This window comes from Macaca nemestrina, chromosome 8 (assembly GCF_043159975.1).
Source record: "Macaca nemestrina isolate mMacNem1 chromosome 8, mMacNem.hap1, whole genome shotgun sequence".
Classification (NCBI taxonomy): domain Eukaryota; kingdom Metazoa; phylum Chordata; class Mammalia; order Primates; family Cercopithecidae; genus Macaca; species Macaca nemestrina.
The window spans coordinates 44906168-44929489 of record NC_092132.1 but is presented as its reverse complement, the minus strand read 5'-3'; the positions used below and the strand labels follow the sequence as shown (position 1 = coordinate 44929489).

At 38.4% G+C, this 23322-nt stretch overlaps 1 protein-coding gene and 1 pseudogene across 6 annotated transcripts in view; both read right to left on the bottom strand.

The window, feature by feature from the left end:
- Positions 1–740: 740 nt before the first annotated feature.
- The window catches only part of LOC105476054 (ankyrin repeat domain 46), a 43595-nt gene continuing 21013 nt past the window's right edge, over positions 741–23322 (bottom strand). For 2 of the 6 annotated variants that reach the window (XM_011731686.3, XM_011731689.3), the window contains exons 2-5: positions 13699–13800; positions 9720–10057; positions 8046–8204; positions 741–2732 (exon numbers count right to left, since the gene is read on the bottom strand). In XM_011731686.3, the coding sequence (XP_011729988.1) occupies positions 2516–2732; positions 8046–8204; positions 9720–10030 (687 nt within the window). In that variant the 5' untranslated portion in view covers positions 10031–10057; positions 13699–13800 and the 3' untranslated portion in view covers positions 741–2515. Of the gene's footprint in view, positions 2733–8045; positions 8205–9719; positions 10058–13698; positions 13801–14608; positions 14700–23322 lie in introns of all 6 variants that reach the window. The other 4 variants (XM_011731690.3, XM_071067946.1, XM_071067943.1 and 1 more) reach the window with 3 other exon arrangements.
- Positions 15891–23322, bottom strand: part of LOC139355796 (glyceraldehyde-3-phosphate dehydrogenase pseudogene) — a 28006-nt pseudogene continuing 20574 nt past the window's right edge.

The window sequence follows — 23322 nt, the reverse complement described above, 5'->3', positions numbered from 1 at the left end:
TTACAGAGAAACGGATGAAGGAATGCAAAATACAAGTAATAAACCTGGGTGTGGTAAGTGGTGGGGAAGGGAGGGGTTGGGAAGGAGGCAGTCAGGTACGGTTAACTATGGAAGACTTTCTGACAAGCCAGGGTTGGACTTTGAGTATTAAAGTTTCTATCGTTGGGAAGATGTGTAAAAAAGGAAAAAAAGTAAGTATATAGGACCACGAGTGGAAAATTTAGTAATGTCCTGCTGAAATGGTATCAGGCGAGGTTCTGAATAAACATGGTTCCATTTCCAGATTCATGAAAGACAGTGGGACAGGAGGAAAGGGCAAGCATAATTGGGGCTGGAGCCTTAATCTGGAATCCCTCTTCTACCAAGACCTACCTGTTTGACCTTGGACAAGTTACTTAGCCTTCCCTGTGTCCATTTTCTCATCTTATAAACTGGGGACATGTAGTGCTCAAGGGAGCGTAGGGTAAAATGAGGTGAGGCACGCTAAAACCTTGCATAATTGGGAGGGGCTTAATTGTGGTAGTTATTATCATCACCCTTAAATCTACAAGCAATTCACTCAAACTAGTTTGAGTATTTATAAGGCAAACATAAATGAAACTCAATATACCTATTACATTAGGTTTGAAAAAAAGCTGTGTTTTAAAAAGCAGCTAATTGCAATCTGTTACAAAATCCCCAGATTACAAGAAAAACTATAATACACTTAAAAAAAAAAAAAACAAAAAGACAAATCATGATTAAGGGATATATAAATACATTTATTGGTAGTATTCCTGAATGATGAATGCAGAGAACAGAATACAAAGAAATCAGCACATACAAGGAACCATTAATCTTCAAAAATGCTATATACTTACATTTTGACCAATTTTGCATATTTGTTTAGATTTACAAACAAATGTAAAGCAAAGTTTTCTTCTGAATATACTTCAAATTTGAATTGTAGTGTTCTCCATTCTAAAGCCAGCTGTTTTTTGCTGTATTTACACCAACTATGATTTACTTTGTATCTAACCTAAAAGCAAGACTCTGCAAGCTGATCCTGAAGCAGCCAGTTACTCAGGAATTTTACAACAGCTATTAGAGAGAGGATAAAGCCACATGAAAGAGCGAGCCTCAATACTAGATATACAGATACAAGAGAAAACACCAAGAAGCAAAAAGAATCACAGAAATACCAATTCTATTCTAAAGCATAATTTCTAATTCTAGCAGCAATTCAATTAGCAATAGCTTAGGTGCCTGTATTCCAAAAAACAAAACCATTAGTTCTTTCACTACAATTTCCTGACTTTACCCAATGAATAATTATCAAGCCTTCATATTCTTTTTTAATAACTCAAGAACATAATTCATACATTACAGGATCATTAACAAAAGAGGCCTTCAAACATATTGCTGAAAGCTGCAATATAGTTTGAGGGCCAGATTTCAATTTACATAATATTACCATTCATAAAGAGTTTATGACACCCAGTACAATACTGTTCAGCACGTTAACTCAGAAATGCTCCATCCATTCTTGCCATCAGAGAGTTACAGATATGGATGGGATTGTTAAAAGTCTAACAGGGCCTCTAAATAGAACTGCACATGAAATAATTATGAACTATGATAAAACTGTGACAACACAGCTAGCTTATAGAACTGAATTTTTCACTATAATAGCACTACAGATTTATGACAGTTAAATATCAGAATTATTTTTCCCTGCTAACTCTTCAATAGAAAAAGGATTTTCTGACTGTAATTCTGATGAATGGTTATCTCTGATGAATAGGGTACCAGGGAAAATCGGAAAGTGAACAAAATGAACTCGTTTATTTTTCACAGATATTAACGAGCAAAGCAGTTTACAAAAAATCAAAAATTAACCTAAAAACAAATAAATATAAGATCAAATCAATCACCTTTGAACAAAATATAGCTCATTTTCAAAAGTTTTGTTTGGTTTGTGACTAGACTTAAAAATACTAAAATAAGCCGAATAGATTCTAACAATACTAATTTGCTGCACAAGATTTGAAAAAAGTACTTCAAGTTTTAAATTATCTCTTGTCCCTAGAGACAGTAAATAAAAAGTGGCTCTTGCAAAAATAAATGAAAACAAAACCACCAACAAAAACTAATCATATAAGACACTGTTTTTCTTTTTGAATACTTCAATTGGTCCTATATTAGGATAAGGTTTTGATAGCAAGGACTTCCTAGCCTCTTCCTTTATCTTCCATTCTCTAGTCATTTGTGTTTTTACCAAACAAGGCTATGTGCAGGTTTTCCTACAAAGTCAGGTTGAGTCAGAGGTAGCGTTAGGATGCAATATACTTGATCATAATATGTAGTTAGTTCAAATGAACACATCGTTATCTAAAAGGATTACAATAATTAAAAATGCAAAAAGAAACATGTACCGCCCTCACTGCTTTGCACTAAGAAAAATTCTGAGAAACTGAGAACAAACATTGGAAGCCAGGAAATAGGCAATTCATTGCCTCATCTTCCATGAGCTCCTTTAATGCACCAGTTCAGGCTGGTTTTCCACAAAGGGCAGCACCCCGCTCACATAATAGGCAATGCCAAGAGACAGCAAAGCAATGACGAAGATCAAAAGCAACACTCTCCAGAAGCCCAGATCCTCCACAAACTCCTGCCACGTGGTTCGGAAGCTGGAAAGGACCCCTTCACCTTGCTGCAGGTTGGGATTGAGGAGTGAATGGCTTTCCATAGCACTGTGGAAGAAGAAAGAGCAAAAAGGGCATTAAAAAACACAGCAATTCCAAAAACATAAAACTATAGGACTATTATTTAGAAAAGACCAAATACACACACACACATACATATATACACTCTTACATGCTTATGTATCTGAACAATATATCCTAAACTGTAAATTGCTAAATGGTAATGAGTATGTTTCTCTTGGTTTAGAATTTAGTAAAGTCAAGTTAAAAATTCTGTTAAAAAGGTCCTGGTTGGGCATGGCGGCTCATGCCGGTAATCCTGGCACTTTTGGAGGCCAAGGAGGGAGGATCACTTGAGCCCAGGAGTTCGGGACCAGCCTGGGTAACATAGCAAGACCCCATCTCTATTTTTTTTTTTTTTTTTTTTTTGAGACGGAGTCTCACGCTGTTGCCCAGGCTGGAGTGCAGTGGCGCGATCTCGGCTCACTGCAAGCTCCGCCTCCTGGGTTCACGCCATTCTCCTGCCTCAGCCTCCTGAGTAGCTGGGACTACAGGCGCCCGCCACCGCGCCCGACTAATTTTTTGTATTTTTAGTAGAGACGGGGTTTCACTGTGGTCTCGATCTCCTGACCTTGTGATCCGCCTGCCTCGGCCTCCCAAAGTGCTGGGATTACAGGCTTGAGCCACCGCGCCTAGCCCCCATCTCTATTTTTTTTAAGGTGTCCTGAGCAGAAGTCTTGAAATAGGTTAAATGAGTTGTTTCCATCAAGATATTAAACCACAATACATTATTGTTATGTTAAATTTAGAAGATTCAAAGGGTAGACTCATAATTTAAGAACGTATTAATATGAATAATCAGACACGCAGGTGATGACACCTGAAGAGGACAGTCATCTACAAGTCAAGCAGGGAGGCCTTAGAAGAAACCAACTTTGTGACACCTTGATCTCAGACTTCTAGGCCCTAGAACTGAGAAAACAAACGTCTGTTTGAGGGGGCAGTGGTGGGAAAGATGAGTAAATCTAAAAAGTCACTTATATAGTGTGTGTGAATCTTAAAGTTAAAAGGGAATTTTTATTAATTTAGTTCAATAATCTGACCAATGAAGGAATTCCTTCTTTAAGTGTAATTCTCTAATAATGGAAGCTTACTCTTCAGCCTGTTGTCCATGTGGACTCATCTAGTTATCAGAATTTTTTTTTTTTTTTTGGAGACAGAATCTCACTCTGCCGCCCAGGCTGGAATGCAGTGATGTGATCTCGGCTCACTGCAACCTCCACCTCCCCGGCTCAAGCAATCCTCCTGCCTTAGCCCCCCAAGTAGCTGGGACTACAGGTGCACACCACCATGGCTGGCTAATTTTTGTATTTTCAGTAGAGACAGGGTTTCGTCATGTTGCCCAGGTTGGTCTTGAACTCCTGAGCTTAGGTGATCCACCTGCCTTGATCTCCCAAAGTGCTAGGATTACAAGAATGAGCCACCACAGCTGGCCTAGTCATTAGGAATTCTTAATAGTTTCTTCCTACTGGTTTTAGTTCTATCTTGTACAATAAGACAGAATATGTCCATTTCTCTTCTGCATAAAGGCTAGTCTAATTGAAAATAAGGTAGTGCAAATACCATAAAAACACTGATTCTGGTTTTCAGAACTTTATCAATGAGAAATATGACTACCACAAAGAGAAACTGCATCTGACTTTGGTACTTGGAAGCACTAAGGGAAGAGCACCCATGGTTATGTCACAACATACAGGCCCAATAAGAGGGTATCATTTAGATTAAAGCCACAATGACCATGATCATAGGAACCAACTATCTACTGGTTATCAAAGTTCATTACTATCCTTCCTAACTCCCATAAAACAATCTCTTAGAGTCTCATTCACTATGAACTATGAGTAAACATGCAAAACTGGCATTTTTTTAACCTACAACTTTATTTTACTTCTTGATACCATCAAACAAAGGTCTTTCAGCCTTTACCATCATTAGAGGTCTTCTCTGATCATGGGAAACTGACTTCCTAATGGGCCAGTCTACTTAACACCCAAATTTTTTTTTAAATAATTAAAACATGTTTATTCTCTGAATAAGAGATGATGTTTTCAGTGGGAATCTACAGCAATACAGTAATTTCGGACAACTTGAGAGCAAGTTTAAAAATAAGATTAGAATTTTGAGAAGGCCTAAAAGAGTAAAACCACAAATGGATAACAAAGTTCTGGAGAGGCTTAGTTTGGCCTATGTAAAATTTACTGATTATGAGTTGACATGCCCTTATACTCAAACATGTTAGGTATAAAATGAAAATTCAATGAGCATTCTCTCATTGCTCTTCAGAGCTCATGAAGCGCTGCCAATCAGGATCTTCTATAAAGACTTTATCCAATGAAATGCTTTCTACTGTCCAGGGAATATCTGATTCTAACATAATGGGGTGTGTGTGTAATCCTTTTTTAAAAACGTGGTATCTACACTGTCTTTGGGGGTTGTGTTTGTGTGTACCGTTTTAAAAAAATGTGACAGCTAAACTGTTTTTGTTATCCCACACCTACAAAGTAAAAAGGAATTAAACTTAAGAGTTTATATGGAGGAGTGGGGAAATATTTTTCATTAACTTGATTTATAGTCCCTTCTAAGGCCTGTAGAAGTTGTGCTGTCTCGGGGGACTCCTAAGAGAAATGAAAAATATTATAGTAAACACATTTAAAACCCTGCTTTATCTTCTGCTCTAGAAAAAGCTGTTACACAATTATGCCATAATGCCATGTGCTAGCCAATCTCTTTAAACCTTTTCCTCTACTTTTTATTGAGATATAATTCACATCCCATAATATTTACCCTTTGAAACTGTACAATTCAGTGGCTTTTCATATATTCCCAAAATTATACAACCATCTCTTCTAATTCCAGCACACTTTCAGCACCTCTATCAGAAACTCTGTACTATTAGCGGTCACTCCTCCATTGCCGCTTCTCCCAGCTCCTAGTCTACTTTCTGTCTCTATGGATTTGCTTATTCTGGATATTTCACATAAACAGAATCATATAATATGTGGCCTTTTGTGCCTGGCTTCTCCCATGTAGCATGTTTTCAAAATTTATCCATGCTGTAGCATGTATCAGTACAAAATAATCATATTAACAATATTCCACTGGATGAACAGATGATGTGTATTCCTTCGTCAGCTGATGGATGTTTGGGTGGTGTCCACGTTTTGGCTATTATGAATAATGATGCTATGAACATTCATATATAAGCTTTTGTGTGGACATATGTTTCAGTTTTCTTTGGTATATTCCTAGAAGTGGCACTGCTGGTCAGACGGTAACTCTATGTGTAGCTTTTTGAAGGACTGCCAGACTTTTCCAAAGAAGCTGTTCTACTTTCCATTCCCATCAGCAGTGTATGAGGGTTCCAATTTCTCCACATCCTCCAGAGCACTTGTTATTATCTTTTTAATTGCAGCTATCCTAGTGGGTGTGAAGTGGCATTTCACTGTAGTCCTCATCTGCATTTTCCTAACGACATTACCTTTCAACTTTCTGATTTAAACTTCAACCACTGAATTTCTACCATGAAACTGAGGGGCAGAAGTAAGACAGGAAAACTAGGCAATAAAAGTGTTAATAACTCAATTTTTGAGAAACGAGCTTTACACAGTGTTACAATTAATACAAACTCTCATGCTGCAGTGAAATGGCAGGTATGTGAAGGAAGCAGGAGTACTTCAACTGCTCATCCAATGGAATATTTTTTTGTACTAATCACTTCTTAGTAAGTAATCACAACTGAGGCAAACTAAGGCCAAAAGTATATTTCTGCTAAAGAGGTGCCAAGAAACTGGCTATTAACAAAATAAAGGCCCTAAAAATATTCCAAACAAAAACACATTCTTGGCTGTTTTTCATGGTAAAGAAGCTTAAAGTACTTAATGTTATTTTATAAAAAGATAAAAATAAATTTCAAGTTATTTTGGAGGAACAAATCTGTAACAAATAATAGTTAACTCAATGTTGTTAAAGTGCTTACGCCATTCTGTCAATCCAAAGTACACAGGAGAGAAAAAAAAGGGCTTGTAAATACATCTCTGACTTCTTGTTTATCTGTCAGCTTTCAGTGATCACTCATGAGGAGTATGCACTGTTCCAGAAGTAAAGCTCCTGGATTTCCTCAGGACTGTACTAAGTGCTTGAAAGTATCTAAACAAAACAGACCTAAGCTTCAGAGCGGAATTAATGGTCCCCAAAGAGCACATCAACTGGCACAGAGAGGAGGAAAGCAAAAACAGGTACAAAGGAATCAAATGAACGGTGAGCTATGAAAAACAGAGGATTTCATCTAGAACTCACAGAAACAAGGATCCCAATGGTCTAAGTGGACTATGTGATTCTAAATCCAAGTCCTAGTCCATCAGCTACTAGGTAAACAGCTGATGTGGGCCCTTGTTTATTCTACTTACAACCTACCGAGAATGTTGGGAAGAGACTATGGAAGCTCAGCATCCTTTTTCCTTCACGTGTATAAACTGCATGGTGGTCAATCAGACTATATGCTACTGGAACTAAGTCTGGCCTATTAACTTTACGTATTGAGCCCAGTGATGTCAGGAGAAAAGATGGTTTGCCACCTTTTTGGAGCTTCCTGAACTGTGTTCTCCATTGCTTCTAGATGAGACATGATGAGCTATTCAAGACCCGGTCAGTCACCACATCTTAGCTTCAATTACTTACAGGAGTCCAAATTTCATTAGCTCCAACTCATATGATCATCACTTTCACTTTCACATTACTGAACTGTGCATGTGTTAAATACCATCCTGCTTTCCCTCTCCTGTTTTCTTGTTTCTCAGCAGTCCACTTCCCTATCCATGAAACTACCTTTTGGTCTTTTCTAAAATTGCCCAAGTTCTTGGCTTTACTTATACTTCTCTTTTTTTTTGAAATTCCATTCTTTTTGTGACCTGTACTTAAACCAAAGCTCCAGTTTCCTTCCCTTAGATTCAGTTGTTACTATTTCTTCTTTGTACTGTCAATACAGCAGGTGGCTAACAGAACATTATGTGCACATGACATGTAGTACTTTCTGTTAATAGCTTCTCAATTGTAATCTGCAGCCATAAGGTCCTATATAAAGTTCAAGTTGCACTTAAAAGCAAATGAATATTAAAGTTCACAAAGTTACCACAAATCCAGGTACTTAAAGTGACTTTCCCCTTAAAAAATCATATTATCTTGCTGGGCGTGGCTGCATGTGCCTATAGTCCCAGCTAGTCAGGAGGCTGAGGCAGGAGGAATGCCCAGGAGTTCAAGTCCAGCATGAATAATACAGTGAGAGAAAAAAAAAATTTCCAGTACCTTTCACTCTCAGCTGTCTGCATGGTCTCCAGTTTCGAGTGGGTTCCTCTGTTAAATCCTTTTACCTCCTGTTCTTCCAAAGATTCCAGCAATCGGATGACATCTTTATTTACTCCTCTGCGCTTTGCCAGAACTAAAGGGGTAGCACCTTGATGATTGCTAAAAAAAGTTCATAAAAATAAAGAAGCCATCACAGCAGTTACACTACATTGTCAGTTCCATTTTTAGTACCCATTTGTATAGATCTCAGTGAAGAAAGAATGGGCCCAATTAGGACCTACCCTAGGGCCGTGGGGAACCAAAGGAGTATTTGGCTCACTGCAACTTTTCTACCATAAGCCTTGACCAGCAGGCTGCAATCAGACCTTGCCTGATGGGATTTCTGCACAGTTCATCACAGAGGCCATTATCCTCTTACCCAAACACGTCCCCCACCTCCAGCCCCATCCTCACACTGAATGTCTCCTCAACAGCAGATTGTGGTGGACGTTATAGCAGTGTGCCTCCATTTTTTTTCTGAATTGTACTACAGAAAGTGTTTATGAAGAATAAACAAATCACCGGGGGGGGGGGGGGAAGATGGGTCCAATTAACTCAAAAGTAAAACCCAGAGCTGAGCCAAACATCCAGTGGAGTTGAATTTTGAATTAACCCTTGTTTTTCTTTCTTTCTTTTTTTTTTTTAGTTCCAGGGAAAAGGAAAAAGAGAACATATAGTCAAAAAAAAAAGTGGATAAATCTAGTTCTAAACTCATTCTTATTTGATATTTACATTTTATGAGACGAGTACTTTTTTTTAACATCTAAGAAAAAAATGTCAAATAAGCTGCCATGGTTCACGCAGCTATTTAACGCTAATAATAGGAGAGAACCACATTAAATCCTGCAGTCAATTCCTACCCCATTGTGTCCTGCAGAAACAGAAGCATTTACTGTCTTATTCAGATTTAGGGGCGTTATGGCATCAATAAATTAGGGCAGTGTGTAACTGTAATTTAAAGGTCAAGCTCAGTTTTACAGGTGACTTGACATCGTTCCCACTGGAAAAGCAGAGTATCACTAAAACAAACAAAAAGCCCCATGACTTCCTCAAATTGTTCAGTATAAAAAGGATCTTGGACTCCAGGGAGATTACGAAGCTCACATGGTGCATTACATGACAGAAGGCACACAAGCGTTAGAGTCAGCGGAACTAGGTTCAAATTCCAGCTCTGTCCCTTATAAACTGTGACCTTTTCAAATCCTCTATAAACTGTGTGAACTTTGTCCAATCCTTTTTTGTCTTAACTATCAAATCTGTACAATGAAGAAAACACCTATCGTGAGAGCTCTTCATTCTGAGGACTAAATGAGCTAACAAGTAAACAGGGTCCAGCTCATAGATTTTCAACAAATGTTCTTTTCTTCTTCTTCCCTTGTTGTAACACTACACAATTAATTAGTAGCAGAAACTACCCACTATTTTCATAGAAAAAAATATGCTGCTTCAGCAAAAACCTAGAGGTCAGCCCCTCATTCCCTTACTTGCCTAACAGGATTACACTGTCTTCAATGCCTTTCTGAACTTATTTCAACTGATTAATGAGAAAACAAAATCCAAAGACCCGAGATAAGACTATCAGCGAGAGACTAATGGGAAGAAATGACTAGACTTCTAAAACCATAGAGAACTTACCAAATATCAATTTTGAGTCCATTGGAAACCAAAAACTGGATAGTATCCACATGGCCACAGAGGTGAAGAGCCGTGTTTCCTTGATAATCTGTGGCCAGAAGGTCAGCACCGAATTTATGCAGTAGCTGGCAGATGTCTACATTCCCTCGAGCTGCTGCAAGGTGAAGGCCTGTTCTGCCCCTGCTGTCACGAATATTTGGGTCAAAGCCACTTTCCAAAAGCCGCTTGGAATAATTAAAGTCCCCATCAATACAGGCTTGTAGCAAGGGCACGTTAGTCTGAGAAGAATCATTTACAAAAACATACGACATTGTTCTGATGTGGTGGATGGAACACGCCTGTAATGAAACAGGTGAGTGAGATACCATGAAGACAAATGAAATCAAGGCAAAGGAGTCATTTAGAAAAGCACTATTTCTCATCCTTTTTGGCCTCCTGCCTCTAATAAATTACTTTACCAAACAGAAACAACAACAAAGTTATCAATTATATTTTATTTTCCATTAAAACATTTTATTTTCTTCATATCTGCTGGATTAAAATTTTAATTACTGTAAAGCTCTATTTTGCTTTTCATCATGTAAAAAGATTAAGAGATATTTTTAAAGTTAAGCAAGATATAATAGCTTAGATTTAAGTATTACGTTGTCAGAACACATAGATAACATGATGTTTAAACATCAAAGAACTACCCATATATAAATGCTACTGCTGGTAGACATTCATATTTAAACAAACTGATTATCTTTGATATATTTGCTTCTTCTTGTATTTGAGATATTCTACATGGTAACTAAAACTACTTGCATGAAAAGAAGTTATACTCAACAAAGACCTGTAGAATGTTATGTTTATAGCACAATTTTTTTTTTTTTTTGAGACGGTATCTCACTCTGTTGCCCAGGCTGGAGTGCAGTGGCGTGGTCTCAGTTCACTACAACCTCCACCTCCTGGGTTCAAGCGACTCTCCCACCTCAGCCTCCCAAGTAGCTGGAATTACAGGCGCTTGCCACCATGCCTGGCTAATTTTTTGTATTTTTAGTAGAGATAGGGTTTCACCATGTTGGCCAGGCTGGTCTTGAACTCCTAACCTCATGACCTGCCCGCCTCAGCCTAGAAAAAATGCTGGGACTACAGGCGTGAGTCACCGTGCCTGGCCTATAGCACAAATTTTAAGAGAAAGGCTAAGGAAAGTAACAAACTGAATTTAAAAATCAGAGCATGAAATCAATTCAGATTATGCTTCTTTTTACAGTATTGATCTTATTCTGCTGTGCTCTGTGGTTATCTCAATATGTGACTGTGCCAAATTCCCACTGTCCAAAGACTGAGAGGTGAGAAAAAAACAAGTAGGGCTGTCTGGGAATACCAAGTCAGGACAAAGCAGCAATCTCAACCAGGTCTGATGTGAATTTCATCTCTAGGACTCATCCAGCTCACCAGTTTGCCCACATCTCTTTCACGGATGTTTCCTGGCCCCACTGGTGCACCTGAACTCAGGCGAGAGTTCAGCACCTGCCTGCTGCACCTGAACTCTCAGGACATTCTGCTCTACCAAAGTGCATACAACTAGGTCTCTCTCTCTTCCCCTAGGTTCATTTAAGAAAGACTTAAAGCCTGTCAAAAGAAACTTCGCTACAAAATTGACAAGAAAACAGAAAGGCAGACACCAATGCTTTTCTAGAGATGGCTTTTTAGTTCTTAGGTTACAAAAGCTTAGTCACAGATGGACTTGGCTTATACAGCTGATCAGGTAAAGTCTCTTTCTGAAACACTGATGGAACTGGATGCTAGACCCATCTATTCTTGTGCCTAACCTCAAGGGGATTCAGGGAAGCCTGGTTGCTGAGTTTGGTGAGATCGCTGCCCCTATTCCTTTCAACTTGGCTTCTCAGCAGAACCATTGTCCCAAAATCTGGGGCTGCCTTACACAAGGGCTCTGCTACCACCATGGGCTCTCTGTGGGAAGAGTGGGCATTAACATATATTGAGACTCGTTCTGAGCCAGGTGCCAACTAGGAGGTTTTAATGAATTTAATTTAATCTTCCTAATAACTCCACAGTAAGGTTTTTTTAATACCTGAATTTCAGTGAGGAGCCACTGAAGGATTTTTTGTTTTAAATTGAGACAGGTTCTCACTCTGCCACCCAGGCTGGAGTGCAGTGGTACAATCATGGCTCACTGCAGCCTCAAACTCCTCGGTTCAAGCAATCCTCCCACATCAGCCTCCTAAATAGCTGGGACTACTATTTCAATGAGTCCAGCCCATTGAAGGATTTTAAGTCAAAGAAATGGCACGGTCTTATTAGTCTTTCAGAAAGATTACTTGGATGGCAATATGGAGGGTTTGGATTGTAGAGAAAAAGACTGGAGGCAGGGAGATCAATCATTAGGTCACTGCAGCCATATAGGCAAGAAATGAAAACCTGACCTAAGGCAGTGGCAGGCAGAAGGGGACACGCTGGAGAGGAATAGAGAAGACAGAATTAGCACAACTTAATGACTCACTGGATATGAAATGAAGAGTGAAAAGGGGCTGTTAAGAATAATTTCAAATAAGAAAAAAATATATGTTTATGATTTAAAAATACAGAGATTAAAATAAACTTCAGATTATGATACATATGATAACTTTTTTAAAAATCTGGCTGGGCACAGTGGCTCACACCTGTAATCCCAGCACTTTGGAAGGCCAAGACAGGAGGATAGCTTGAAGCCCAGGAGTTTGAAACTAGCCTGGGTAACATAGCGAGAGACCCTGTCTCTATAAAATATTTAAAAATTAGCCAGGCATGGTGGCGCACGCCTTTTGTCCCACCTGTTCGGGATGTTGAGGTGAGAGGATCACTTGAGCCTGGGAGATTGAGGTTACGATGAGCTGAGATTGAGCCACGGCACTCCAGCCTGGGCATCAGAGTGAGACCCTATCTCAAAAAACCAAACCAAACCAAACCAAACCAACACACAGAAAAACTCAATGAGAAGAATTTACTCAATAAAATAGTCAGGAATTCTTTTGTGAGGGTAATCTAAATATTTTCCCTTACAGCAAGGGTGTCCAACATTTTGGCTTCCCTGGGTCACACTGGAAGAAAAATTGTCTTGGGCTACACATAAAATACATAATGATAGCTGATAAGCTTTAAAAAATTGCAAAAAAAAAAATCTCAGGGCCGGGCGCAGTGGCTCAAGCCTGTAATCCCAGCACTCTGGGAGGCCGAGACGGGCGGATCACGAGGTCAGAAGATCAAGACCATCCTGGCTAACACGGTGAAACCCCGTCTCTACTAAAAAATACAAAAAAAAAAAAACTAGCCGGGTGAGGTGGCGGGCGCCTGTAGTCCCAGCTACTCGGGAGGCTGAGGCAGGAGAATGGCGTAAACCCAGGAGGCGGAGCTTGCAGTGAGCTGAGATCGTGCCACTGCACTCCAGCCTGGGGGACAAAGCGAGACTCCGTCTCAAAAAAAAAAAAAAAAATCTCAGAATGTTTTTTAAAAGTTTATGAATTTGTGTTGGGCTGCATTCAAAGCTGTTCTGGCCTGCAGGTTGGACGAGCTTGCATAGTATTGAATCATAAAAATGGAAAAGCTATCATAAACCTTTTTAATAATGAAATGCCACATATGAAGTACTTTTCAAAAGGTAATGTGTTTTGGTTAAATTTTTAAGAATAATTTTTAAAATCTACTTGGCGTTTTTGATTCAAACACAGTAAGAATTCTTGTGGTTTGCAGACTAGGATTCTTCTGAATGTTGGCTCAGCAAGAAATACAAGTCTCTGTGTCTATTTTTCAGGTGAGAATAAGTGTGTATTTTGTCAGTTTCTCTGTGTCCCTGAGCAACTGCTAAACTTAATCCCACATTTAATAAGCCCAATGATAGATATTTTTCATCTTGATCACAGAACTGAATCTGCCCTAAAGAGGTTCACTGAAGGTTTCACATCTTGTGAGGAAGTCCACAGTAGTAAATACTCACGTAACTCTAAAGATTAGATCTTTCGTTCAGTGGTCACTCAGCAGTTTCTCTGAATTCTCAAGAAGGTTCAACAAAAATATTCTGTAATGTGCTGGCAAGGATCTACAGTAAATAGAAAATTCAGTTAGAAGTGTGGTGAGAAACAGAACTCACTGTTCTATTAAATACAGACAGGTTACTGAGCCTGTAGAAATTCTCTAGAAAATCTGTAGGTGAGGCATCAACTTGTGAAGCCAGAAAAATACATGATGAGTAACAAAGTAGTGAAAAGGAAGCAAAGGCCACAGACTTAATAGAAGCTGCTCTGTGGCCCACAAACAAGAAAGCAAGACAGAAAGATAAAAGAATAAGAACCAAATTATGTGCCATCAGTAAAGAACAAACTGGGCTCCAAAAATTCTCTCAGTCATTACTTGGAATTCAGAATGCATATTTTTCACATTATAAATGGAGGCTACATCCCAGATTAGTTCACAAAAGCATTTTTATAAATAAAATACTACTCATAATGGGAAAAAAAATGAAAGTTAAAAAAGCCAATACTTATATTTAAACCAAACAGGATACATTTAAGAAAAAATATTTCGAATCTACCTTGAATGCTGATACTTAAATCTCTTTAAATCTGTTCCCTTCCCTGTCTTTTCATCGTGAAAGAAAACCTGGCCCAAATCTATCTGTAATCTTCTTTACATAGCCTGACCCTGCTCCCCCTTAACTGTGGTGCTGGCCCGCCCAGGCTACACCCCTCTGCACTGAGAGAGACTTCAAGGGCACCCTGTCTACCCGCTCAACTCTTCTCTGGAGGGACCGTGGAAGCAGGGCCATGGGCAGGCAGTAAGGACCACAAAAATAGCAATATTAGTTCATGAAACAAACATTCACTGTATGCCTGAAACGTGATAGATACCATGCTATCAAGTCCAAATCCCAAATTCCTGGTCAGGGTGAAATACAGGTTAACTTTTTACTGGTCATCCATGCTCATCGTTATCGAATCCCTGTGAACAAATTTATATAGGGAAATAATTAATGGTATTTTATGGAGCTCCATTTACAATATGTAAGTCAGACTGTATCATAAAGGCTATCAGTGCTAAGCTGGAACTGATGACAATGGCTGTCAAACTGTACGTCAGGACCAGTCCCACATGAGGGTCAGCAAATTTCACGAAGACATGATAATACACCAAACATCTACGCTCCTCATTTCCTACTTTTTTTTGTGATACTACAGTATCAATGTAGACAAACTTCGTATCATGGAGCCACTCAACTTGGTTTCCTTAAACAAATATTATGTATTCACCCAAAGCCTAATATTTTTCCTCTCTTGTTCTGACAGCTAGAGCCTGTCTTTAATGTATGATTTGGTTTCAATTTTCAATGTTAATTAAAATGGTGCAAGTGGGTTATTCTGGATGTGGCAGAGCTCACATTATGGAAAAAGAATAACTTTTGTTTTTTATCTAGAGATAGAATTATAGTTCATGGCCGGGCGCGGTGGCTCAAGCCTGTAATCCCAGCACTTTGGGAGGCCGAGGCGGGCGGATCACGAGGTCAGGAGATCGAGACCATCCTGGCTAACACAATGAAACCCCGTCTCCACTAAAAATACAAAAAAATTAGCCGGGCGTGGTGGCGGCGCCTGTAGTCCCAGCTACTCGGGAGGCTGAGGCAGGAGAATGGCGGGAACCCAGGAGGCGGAGCTTGCAGTGAGCCGAGATCGCGCCACTGCACTCCAGCCTGGGCGACAGAGCACGACTCCGCCTCAAAAAAAAAAATAAAATAAAATAAAATAAAATAAAATAAAATAAAATAAAATGCCGGGCGCGGTGGCTCACGCCTGTAATCCCAGCACTTTGGGAGGCCGAGGCGGGCGGATCACAAGGTCAGGAGATCGAGACCACGGTGAAACCCCGTCTCTACTAAAAATACAAAAAAAATTAGCCGGGCACGGTTGTGGGCGCCTGTAGTCCCAGCTACTCGGGAGGCTGAGGCAGGAGAATGGTGTGAACCCGGGAGGCGGAGCTTGCAGTGAGCCGAGATCGTGCCACTGCACTCCAGCCTGGGCGACAGAGCGAGACTCCCTCTCAAAAAAAAAAAAAAAAAAGAATTATAGTTCATATGGCTATGCCCGCCAATAATCCTAATGTTCTCTTAAATCCACAAGAAAGACAATGCTTCTGTAATTTTCTTTTTCTTTTTTCTTTTTTTTTGAGACAGAGTCTCGCTCTGTCGCTCATGCTAGAGTGCAGTGGTGCAATCTTAACTCACCTGCAGAGGTCTCCTGCATTCAAGTGATTATCCTGCCTCAGCCTCCCCAGTAGCTGGGACTACAGGCATGTGCCGTCATGCCTGGGTAATTTTTGTATTTTTAGTAGAGATGAGGTTTTGCCATGTTGGCTAGGCGGGTCTTGAACTCCTGACCTCAGGATCCACCCATCTTGGCCTCCCAAAATGCTGGGATTACAGGTGTGAGCCACCGTACCCAGTCTGCCATTTTCTAAGGGTATTACAATGCCCCATAAGAAAATACACTTGAACAAATGACAGATTTGTGTGATTTCATATTAATATTACACAAATTCATTAGACTAAATTACTAGAAACCTGCCAAGAAAACTTCCAAGACCTCAATTAGACCTTACTCACTAGACTCTATTAATAGCTGACCTAAGAAGTCATAAAGTGAATACAAATCAGAGCACATATTTAACGACTGTCAAATGAGTGGAGTAAAGACTATTTTAAATTAAACTTTTTGAGATAATTATAAATTCATATGCAATTGTAAGAACTAACACAGTGATCCTGTGCACCCTTTACCCAGTTTCCCCAATGGTAACATCTTCCAAAACTATAGTACAACATCACGACCAGGATACTGACATTGATATAGTCAAGATACAGAACACTTCCATCACCACAAACCATCTCTCATATGTTGCCCTTTTATAGCTATTCCTGCTTCCCTCCCATTCCAGTCTCTCCTTAACACCTAGAAACGACTACTTAGTCTTCCATTTCTTTAATTCTGTCATTTCAAGAATGTGTAAATGGAGCCATACAGCACATACAGGAACCTTTTGGGATTGGCCTTTTTCACTCAGCCTAACTCTCTGGAGATTCATCCAGGGTAGCTATGTGTATCCATAGTTTGTCCATTTTTTATTGCTGAACAGTATTCCGTGGCATGGGTGTACCACAATGTAACAGTTCATCTACTGAAGGACATCTGGTGTCTCCAGTTTTTGGCCATTGTTAAAATTTCTACAAACATTTTTTTGTATGTGGCTGTAAATCTTCATTTCTCTAGGATAAATGGTCAGGAGAACAACTAGTGAGTTGTATGAAGGCCTAAAGATTGTGACTAAAAGACTGTTGAGCATGATGGTGTCTATTTTCCCCATTCAAGAAGAACGTAAGGTCATCTTTGGAGTCATGTGTCTCAGTGTCAGGTTATTTATGGAAGAACCTGTAGGACCAAGCATTTGCAAGGTCACAGGTGGATATACTGGCATTTACCAAAGGGAGTGTTTAATAAAAACCATTCTACAAACAGAATTAGAGGCACTAATTAAAGTGTCAATAATGAACTAGTAATCTTTCAAGATTCACTGAGGACTGAGTCTGTGCCCCTGTGAATGGATGTGAAACCTAAGTAAACACAATGAAGCCTGCTTGTAGAGGTGGGAAAAGTAGGGGGGAGAGATATGTGATAGTCTGACTCTCCTGAAAGGCACTACTCTTACGAGTGTACATAGAGAGACAATTTTCTTGTCAGATGCTGTTAAAAGAACTTGATTACTCCACCCGGAACATATATGGAGCTGGACTGCCTGGGTTTGAACCCCAGCTCAGCTACTTACTAGCTGTATGACTTAGCACTCAAAAATAAGTTATTATCCTTTTCAGGCTAGCACAGCTCTGGGGAGACCGTCCTCAGCTGTACAGAAGAAAGTTTGCGTACAGCACTGAGCCCCTGGTAATAAAGCAGCTTCTGATAATGGGGTGACATCTAGTGGGGAGTGAAGACCTTCAGGAAAGAAAAATAAAATAACTGGTTCCTGGCAGAGGAAAAACCACGTAGTCTAGTGCAAGAACAGCCAATATGGGAATAACCACGCCCCAGAAAGGACACTGGTTGCTGACCAGCGCCCTGGTTCCCAAGGAACAGTGTCCATGAGGAACAGTGTCCAACGACTGGTTCAGAGGCAGACTAGCTGGCATTGTTAAAAGCAGAACTTTGGGGGTCAGGTTTTAGAGGGCTGGTGCAGCCTGACACTTAAAACTCCTCACTCTGTGTTCTGTGGCACAGCCTGAGAGACTCGATGAAGATAGAGTCATTTATCCTTTCTTCACATGGCGCAGTCACTTAGATCTCGGCAACAAGAGCTTCTTATGTCAACCAGCGCGCTTGTCCCAACCCAAACAACAATAAAAAGATTTTGATGGAGCTTGTGATTCACTGACTTGAGGAAAAATCATGCCTAATTTTCTTTTATATCTCAAATTCTGGATCCACAATCTTAGGTCAATCTGTAAAACTTTAAGATATAATAGTATCCTTAATGGTTTACAACTAATGGAGAAAATATGTTCGGTTAATGCATACTTATGATAACTAAAAACTGTTCTATATCCAATATCAACAAGAATACATAATAGATTGATTTTTCATTTTGAAAGGCCATTTGGAAAGGCAGGACTAAGTACCACATTCTTGCTTCAAATGGACTGACTACATTATGCCTACACAAGCAATTTTGGTAAGAGATCAAAGCACCAGACATTTCAGCAAAACACAAGGAAAAAACGACACAGCTGGAAAGATATTCTATCAGATCTTATTGCCTTTGCCATTTTCTAATGTCAAAGAAAGGTACTAAAACTGAAAAAATGAATGATCCACAGTAAATGAAACCCCAAATCTAGATTCTATCACTTGGTTATTCTTATCCTTTTACGAGGATGCAGTTGTTTCAAAATACAATCTCAGAGAACTATAAAACAAAAATTTCCAGTGAAGTCATTAAATCTGTTAAACTGCTAGTACTTTAAAATTACTGTTCTTAAAACCTGAGCTCTGCAAAAATCCAAAGATATTGGGCAAGGAAAAAAGCCATGTTGAAAAGAAATTTAGCTGTAAGCAAGTAAGAATTTTAACAATTTAAAATCCTTCCCAAAACATTAACAATATATTTCTTCAGTCTGCTTATCTTCAGCAGCTATTTAAACAGTAACTAGTTCTCTAACAGAGTGATCTTAATTCCTAAGGCCCACAGGCATTGAGTCTAGGGCCATACTGCTTTAAGTGGCAGGGTGATGCTTCATATTTAGTTTATATATTTTCAATGTGCCCTGCAGCCACTGTAAGCTGTCAAGATAATCAGGAGAAAACAGTTCATGTAAAACTTTGTTGCTTGTTCACAACCGTCCTAAAATTCCTGCCAGAATATGTTTCTAGAAGCCAAGAAATGGGTCTGATTTGTCTATATATACTGGCTGACTGCAATGCCTGGTACATTAATTTTTCTTGAAGTCTAGACATAGGGAAATCCAATAATTCTTTCCTGAATGTACACTCAAGTTCATTGTCACAGGATTTTAAAGTAATATTTTTTTCTTATGACTAGTTCTGCAGTGCATTGTAAAAATTTTTAGGAAATAAATATGAAAAAAGAGAAGAAACTAAAGGCTGCACACAATCAAATCAAATTCATGATTCAACCAACCATGAATCAAAAATATTCGGGGAAAAAAATTGCATCTGTACGGAACACGTAAGTACACTTTCTTATTTCCTAAACGATACAGTGTAACAACTACTTCTGTAGCATTTACATTGTATTAGGTATTATAAGTAACCTAGAGATGATTTGAAGTATATGAAAAGATGTGCATAGGTTATATGCAAATACTGTATCATTCTGTACCAGGGATGTGAGCACCTGTGAATCTGGTAACTGCATGAGGTCCTGAAACCCATCCCCCATGGATACTAAGGGATGACTGTATTCTGGGTATTTACCATAATTTTATTGAATTCCTTAGCACATTAAAAGAGAATACACATTATGTATTCTCTGTTGGAGAAATAGTTACTGCTTAAATAGCTGCTGAAGATAAGCAGACTGAAGAAATATATTGTTAATGTTTTGGGAAGGATTTTAAATTGTTAAAATTCTTACTTGCTTACAGCTAAATTTCTTTTCAACATGGCTTTTTTCCTTGCCTATAAATTTGTCCTATATTTTTCCTATCACATAGATTCATTGACATTTTTGGCTAATCAAAATATAAACAGAATTTTGTGATGCAGATGAAAGCTGTCTAATGTATGGCTGTGGAACCAGTCTCTGACCGGTGAACAGTTTTACTGTGATGACAATCTTGATGCAATGCTTTCTTTGCTCACTGCAAAACTTCTAAGATTCTGGTTTATGGTTCATCCTAAATCTGGCTGGATTTAAGTTCCTTATTTCTCTATTTTTTAGAAAATTGTATTACAAGGGCCTAGGAAGTAAATTCTCCCTGATCATATGGCTAGGACCCCAGTTTTTAACCTTTTAGTGATCTGTCCTAAATAAAGATAAAATATGTGAATATTTATTTGGATTCTTAGGAAAAGAGTTGCTCTCTTTCTGCAGGAAGTAAATAAAAGAAGGAACTAAGAATACTATCCTTTTAGGATATCCCAGTACTATGAAGAACATTGGAAGGAAGAAGTTTATAAGCAGAATCTTCTGAATTTTATTTCCAAGGCTCAATAATAACAGAAGTTCCAATTTTTAGCAACTTTTTGGAGCAATTTTTAGGCAGATATGGATCTACCACAAACACATATTTTTATTTTATATCCAACTTTGTAGAAAACACATATTTTGTGTTATTTCCAACATTTTAGTCTAATGTGGCTGTGTCTAAAATTAACTTCGTGATGTCTTCAATACAAAGCTATTAGTAACTTCATAATTAAAACTATTAATGCAGTAAAAGTGAGGTTAATTTGAAGTATGTGAATTACAGAATGATACTTAAAGACAGGTCACTAGCCAGGTGCAGTGGCTTATACCTATAATCCCAGCACTTTGGGAGGCCAAGGTGGGAGGATTGCTTGAGCCCAGGAGTTCGAGACCAGCCTGGGCAACAATGCAAGACCCTGTCTGTACAAAAAACAAAAAAGGCCAGCGCATTGTGTTAAGTTCATATAATAATTAAAACTCGGTTAATCAGCTATTACTTAGATGTTGTTCTGGAATTAAGCTTAATGAAAAGGGAAAAAAGAATTTCTTGTTTGTTATGTCTGGTATTACTATGCAAATAATTACTTGGCAACATCTGAGATACACAGTATTCTACATTTATTAAGTTACACTGCAGGCATAGTTCTAAGTGTTTTTCCTGTAATAACTCATTTAATCCTCATAGAAGCCCTACAAGGTACTGCATACTATCATTATAACCATTTCATGAGTTAAAAAAAAAAAAAGTCACTAAGTTTGTTTCATAAGATTTTTTGTCTAATGAATTAGCTTAGCAAATGTCTTCATCAAACATAAGAACATTAGTCTAGCATATACATTCCATATAACTCTTTACAATCATTTCATTCAAACTGAACTTCTTTTTAAATTGTAGAAACAATACTTGGAAATGTCTTTTACTTTACAGAAAATATTCTAGCACACATAAGCCAAATTAACTCTTTTTAATCATCTTATACAAAGTAACTTTTTAAAGTATGGAAAAATAACAATAAAATATTTTTGGAAAAATCTTCTGCTTCACAGGTGACTAAATTCTTAGATTCATTATTCTCAAGTACTTCTTACTGACTGGGATAACAAGAAAACACCTAAATTTTTCTTTCTCCTTCAGGAAATCAAAAAACACCAAACAAGGATTTCTGATATATTTCTGGCAATATTTATATTGCTTAACTATTATTTGTTTGCATTATTAAAGTTTAGTTACAATTCAACTTTTAGAAAAGGTACTGGCTTAAGACAAATCAAAATTAATTGTTCACAAAAGGAATGCTGGTTATTTTGGATATTTTATTTCACATTCTAATATCTTAGTATTTTCCAAAATCTTTACTACGTAATTTTACCATGTTTAAAATTCTTAGCAAGGGACTTCCTCCTCAGGAGGCTTCCAGTTTATTGTCTATCATTACATAATAAAGTTATTTGATTCTTTAGAACTGTTTTCTCTAGTTGCAACAGCACTTTACTTATATGGCCTAAGGGTGCCACCTTGTGGCCTGCGTAGGCTTCAAGTTCAACAGCATCTAGTATGGCACAAGGTGAGAAGACTGTACCTCTGAAGTTTCACCGTTCCATTTCAAGTTATTTACCATAATTCTCACTAACTGAATTTGTGAAAATCTAAAGTTGGGATGAAGTTCAATTTTCCTTTTAAAAAAACTTTATCAAGAAAATTAATAGCAAAAATATGATTCTAGGCCTAGTCAGAAATCTAAACCTCATTAAACTCACCTTAGCAGACTTTAAGTGAGTGCTGCTTAAATGGCATTCTAACTTATTCATTTATTGTGTTGTTTCAAAATATAAGAATTGTAGCTTTTGCAAAATATTCCTTATTTTCTAAATAGTCTACAAAATTTAAACCAGACTTCACCCTAAATAAGTTTGGAGGTATGAGACTGTATTCTTAGAAGAAGCTTAACTGTAGTAGCCATGTGTCGCTTAATGATGGGGATATGTTCTGAGAACAGCACTGTCAGGTGCTTTCACTGTTATGTGAACATCAGAGTATCCTTAGGTTCCTACACAAGTCTAGAGGACATAGCCTACTACATGCCCATGCTATACACGACTGTATTTCCACAAAATTCTTAGAGCTGGAAGGCCATCCAACATCATTTAACTCAATCTCATTATTTTACAAATAAGGACACTGAAACCAGAAAGGCTGTAACTTTGCTACTTTACACGTTACCCCTTATCCCCACAGGTTCCAGTCCTATTCATGATTCACTGTCGAAATACAAAATGCAGTCGTGCACTGCATACTAACATTTTGGTCAACGATGGACTGCATATATGAAGGTGGTCCCGTAAGATTAGAATACAGTATTCTTACTATAACTTTTCTATGTTTAGATACAAATATTCACCAGTGTTAAAACTGCCTACAGTAGTCAGTACAGTAACATGCCGTATAGGGCTGTAGCCTAGGAACAACAGGCCATACCATATGGCCTGGGTGTGCAGTAGGCTCTTCTATCTAGGTTTGGGTAGTAAGTACACTCTGCAATGTTTACACAACAGTGAAATAATCTAATGGTGAATTTCTCAGAATGCATGTGCCTGTCATTAAGCAACGCATGACTGTACATCATCTTCAACATAATAGTTTATTTTTCACAATTCTGTTGTAATTTGTTCCTTTCCATGCTCTAGATTATGTGCTAGATGGGTACAAGCATGTACTGCATCCTTCACACAAAACACACCTAACGACAGTGGGTGGACAAGGGCCCTCCTCCCTACACTATAAAACCCTGGAGGATCTAGTGGACTTCTTTAAGGTGGGGTCTGCTGTGTGTGAAGCTATGCAAATCACTCTAGCCTACATTTACCATATATACAT